The sequence below is a fragment of the Corythoichthys intestinalis genome, chromosome 11, assembly GCF_030265065.1.
Source record: "Corythoichthys intestinalis isolate RoL2023-P3 chromosome 11, ASM3026506v1, whole genome shotgun sequence".
NCBI classification, from domain to species: domain Eukaryota; kingdom Metazoa; phylum Chordata; class Actinopteri; order Syngnathiformes; family Syngnathidae; genus Corythoichthys; species Corythoichthys intestinalis.
In genome coordinates this window covers 31,480,864-31,485,743 of record NC_080405.1, presented here as the reverse complement: position 1 = coordinate 31,485,743, position 4,880 = coordinate 31,480,864, and the positions used below count along the sequence as shown (strand labels likewise).

At 39.1% G+C, this 4,880-nt stretch overlaps 1 protein-coding gene across 1 annotated transcript; it reads left to right on the top strand.

Annotated features, from left to right (window-relative positions):
* Positions 1-1,501: 1,501 nt before the first annotated feature.
* Positions 1,502-4,319, top strand: fgf20b (fibroblast growth factor 20b). Its single transcript, XM_057850655.1, has 3 exons — positions 1,502-1,982; positions 2,740-2,843; positions 3,055-4,319. The coding sequence occupies exons 1-3, from the start codon at positions 1,679-1,681 to the stop codon at positions 3,298-3,300; spliced, it is 654 nt and encodes a 217-aa protein (XP_057706638.1). The 5' UTR covers positions 1,502-1,678; the 3' UTR covers positions 3,301-4,319.
* The last annotated feature ends 561 nt before the right edge of the window (positions 4,320-4,880 follow it).

Here is a 4,880-nt window from a genome sequence, read left to right as displayed (position 1 = left end):
GCTTTGCATTTTGTTTTAAAAAAAATAGGGGAGGGCAATTTTATTTTCTAAATAATTTTTTTTCTTTGAATTTTTTTTTTCTTTGATTGAAGCAACTTTTTGGGGGGATTGAATTATTGATACAAATGTCTTACCCATCATATGGCCCAAACACATAAAGGATTGTTAAAATCAAAGAAAACCTTTTTTAATGAAAAATTAAGTGTTTAAATCCAAATTTTCGAGTTGCAAATATTTTTTTGCATTCAAAAACTTTTATTTCTCTGATTGAATTTTTTCTTTTTTAGATTGAAGGGATTTTTCATTTTGGAAAATATATTTTTTGTATGAAGCATCTTATTTTTTTTAATGAATAATAAAGACACAAATGTCCAAGCCAAAATGTGGCCCAAACACAAAGCAACATTACTTCAATCAAAAAAGTTGCTTCAATCAAAAAAAAAAAAAGACTTAAATGAAAAAAGGGGAAAAAAATCAAATAAAAATAGCTTTCAAATGCATTTTTTTGTTTCATATTTATTTTTGCATTAAAAAAAATTTTTTTTTTGATTGAAGTGACTTTTTTTTTTAATTGAAAATGTATATATTGATTGAAGCAACTTTTTTTTGATTGCAGAAACTTTTTTTGTAATCAAATAATTAAGACACAAATATACCTCCATATGGCTCCGCCCAGGAGATAAAATTTTTGACTAAGGTAACTACATTGGCACGACACAGGCGGGCGTACCATATTCAATGGATGATGATCTTGGCGAAAAGTATAGCTGTCCTGCCAGCAGCCTGATTTAGAATTCCCTTCAAGAATGATGGGAAACAAAAAAATAAAAACCCAAAAACAAAAAAAAACGCTCACTTTCAACTTATTATTATAAATATTCATGTAAGTTAATTTTTTTTACTGACACTGTGTTTCGGGGTCATCAACATGTTGTGCCCCCCCTGCCTCAAAAGTCAAACTCCGCCTATGAAATTGAATGAGATCAGATTTGAATTCTGCACCCAAAAATGATTTTAAAACAGTTGTCAGACCTAAAACAACAAAAATTGTTTGCCCCAGTGTTACTAAATGATTGTAAAACCTCTGTCGTAGTCAATGGCAGGCAATGAGTTCATTATTTATGACTCTTACCACAATCCTTCATGGAGAAAATGGATGATTAATAATAAATATTAAGGGCAGAAATCGAAGGCCCCCATTTGTGTTTAGTCCTTATTATGGGACAGATGGGGGTCGGGGGAGCGGGGTGGTCTGCCCTGCCCTGCCCTTCCCTGCCAGGGCTTGTCTCAAGTGCCCCGCCTATTTCTACGTCTCTGCTTCTGCACCTGCCTGTCTTTACCTTGCCTGCTGCCACTTCGAGCGCAAACCTCCCATGCAGGAGCTTCCTTACCTGCCCGCACTGCGGCTTTAGGCATCCTTTAATCTCCCCCCACGGAGCCACAGAGGCATCGAGAACCGCATTGACCAGCAGGTATGCAGCGTGAGTGAGGAGTGCTAAAAGATAGAGCGAGCAAACGAGAGAGAGAGACAGGAAGACAAGAAGCGTGTATTTGCAGAGCGTGCGCAGCTAGAGGAGAGAAACCCTTGCACGCACGGCGTGCGTCCGCAACGAACATGGACTAAAGTGATCGCGGCGCTCAGCTTCCACGCCAAGTGTGCTCCACTGTGAACTTCGCCATGGCCGCTTCTGCCGCTGCTCCTGCTGCTTCTCTGGGGGAAGTTGGCGGCGTCCTGCACGGTATCGACGGTATCGCGCACGTTGGATCTCATTTCCTGCTGACCCCGATCGTGGACAGTCCACCGATCCTGCTGGGGGAACAACTCTTGCCCGGGGATAGACTGTCCCGCAGCTCGGTCGCGGATTTAGCGCACCTTAAAGGGATCCTGAGGAGGAGACAGTTGTACTGCAGGACCGGCTTCCACCTGGAGATACTTCCGGATGGCACTGTGCAAGGAACCAGAAAGGATCACAGTCGTTTCGGTATGAAGAACTGACATTAAATTGAGTCATTTAAGTAGGTGCAGGGGTAAACGGATAAATGTGTGTGTGTTTTTTTAAATTTTATTTATTATTTATTTATTTATCTATTTATTGGGGGCGGGGGGCTGTCAAGCTGTATATAAATATTACCATGGGAACTGAAAATTTTAACAATACTTTCAATTGAATTGGCATGCTGATTCTAAAATTGCATTCAGTTTTTTTTCTAGTACGTCACTTTTTCTTCTTACTATAATGTTACAAAGTTCCCCTGTCAAGAAATTCCCAGTACCAAAACACAGCAAATCCAGCAGGACCTTGCTGGATTTGTTGTTTTTTGATATGGTCTTGCTGGTACAGAAATCAGCTTATGCTGGATTTCTTAGTAAGGTTGTAAAAACATAGTACTGTAGTGTCTAAATCTTTTAGTCATGCATGTTTCTTGCATATTTTATTGTATTTGATTTTTTTTCTTGAGAGAAAACAAGCACATAGTATGTTAAGTACTGTATATTTATTTCTTAATTAATTAATTGTATTATTAAGAAAACAGGCATCCTACAGTTTAACCAAAAAAAAAAAAGAAAAACTTGACATGACAGGAAAAAAATGAGATCTGTCTCTGTCAGACCTTATTCAACAACAAAAAATGTGTTCCCCAGTCTAAAAAATGGTCATATTTGGGAGTTGTCAAGTAGTATGAACCATAACTAAAGTGCTATTATAGTGACAGTCATATGTGTTATTACATTTCCAGGTATTTTGGAATTCATAAGTCTTGCTGTTGGCCTAATAAGCATCCGAGGAGTTGACAGTGGACTCTATCTGGGAATGAATGACAAAGGAGAGCTGTATGGCTCTGTAAGTAACTTCCTGCATGCTTGATTGACACATAATCATCATTTTTTAACTCATTGGCTGCCATTGTCATTGCCATCAATTGTAGCCAATCAGTTAAGCACAGGCAGACATAGGGTAATAGTGTTGAAATGCAGTTTGATCATAGCAGATGTTAGATCCATGATTTCAAGGTTTTATGATGCTCTGAATATTTTTGTCCTTTTTTTGTTAGGAGAAGTTGACAGCTGAATGCGTATTTCGGGAGCAGTTTGAGGAGAACTGGTACAACACATACTCGTCTAACCTCTACAAACATGGAGACAAAGGGACTCGTTACTTTGTGGCTTTGAACAAAGACGGGACACCAAGGGATGGGACCAAATCCAGGCGGCATCAGAAATTCACACATTTCTTGCCCAGGCCTGTTGACCCTGATCGCGTGCCAGAGCTATACAGAGACATCTTGGGCCACAGCTGAGACCCGCCAAGGTCCGGTCCGGAGCAGGAATAGCTGCTGCCGCCCTCGCACGCACGCGAGCGAGCGATAGGGGATGGACGCAGGCAGTACTGGCTGGAGGATAGCGGGCCAACGGGCCAACGGGCAGGGATAAAGGTACTGGGGCCCCCTCCAGGAATGCACGGGCATCTCTCAGCAGCCACAGACAGGCGAGACTGTCTGACTCTGTCAGTCTGCACGCTCAGCATGAGGGGTCATTTTCTTCTCGTTGGCGGAAGAACCTCAAAGTACCTGCGAGGAATAGGAGACCAAGCGAAAAACGGCCTTCTCTTAGAGTGGGAGTATGTGGGAACGTGTTTATTTGGGTGCTTCGGTCTGTTCTGGAGGACTTTGAAGGAAAACCGTGACTTTTTTTTTTTTAAAGAGGAGCTAAAGCATACCGATTTATTTATTCCTATTAGATGCATATATTTATGGTATATATATTTATTTATTTGAGAATTTATTTTTACATTTAGATACATGCAATATAGAGAAACTACTAGAAACTGTATGAATTATGTAAAGGCTGAAACACTGTACTATAATTGTCTTTTATCCTGAGAAAGGCTCCACAACACTGTAGCACCACCAAGAATATGATCAATATTCATGACATTTGTAATGGACCCGCCAACATTTCCCAATGCATTTCACAACAACTACCAATCAAAATTTAAAGAGCCCCTGCCTGGCACACTTACAAATTTGTGTGTAATCAGCAAGATCTCTTATAAATGATTCATGTCCAACAATAAATAAGAATGTGATCATAATAAGTTTTACTGTGAGAGTCACCGCAAACTTCCTGTATGTCCAATGTTACTTCACAAAGGTACGCTTGACTGGTTGCCTTTATCATCCACAGTTTCAACATATAAAGCTGCTTACGAGATCAATGTTGTGTTTCTTCATCATGCTTACGAGCAGCTCGTATAGAGCTAATGCCCACATAAAAACCTCAAAGTCCACAATGGACCAATTACAATGTTGACCTCGAGATCAGTTCTGACGAGTAAGAGGCTGAATAAAAGTGGAGGTCAGAGTGATAAAGATTAAATGACCTGTGCTGCCATATTTCTTTCTTTTTTGGGGGGGAGGTATTGTTTGTGTCATCATGATACAATCATTAAAAAAAGATCTAATAGATTAGCTGCATAATTTAATAATAATAATAAGTTCCAATATGAGAGCTGTATCAGAAATAAGATAGTAATGCTTGTTATTACCGTTTTATTGTCATTATTGACACTGATGGAGAATTATTAATTTAAAGTTATTACTACTTGAACTCTGTGGCTGTCACTCTGACCTCACTTGAATCTTTTTCCTGCAACAAAATTGTAATGTTTTTGTCAAAAATCAAAATTTCGTCCTATTATTTTAAAGTGAAACCAAACTGATTGTGTTAAATGTGTACATAATATATGGAATTGATTGAATCAAGGCAGACTGTAACATCACTCTGTTAAGAATCAATATTGCTGTATCGTAAAATTGGAGTCATTCACTGACATTGATGGTGATTGACGTGGATAGATACCCAACGAGTTAAAAATATA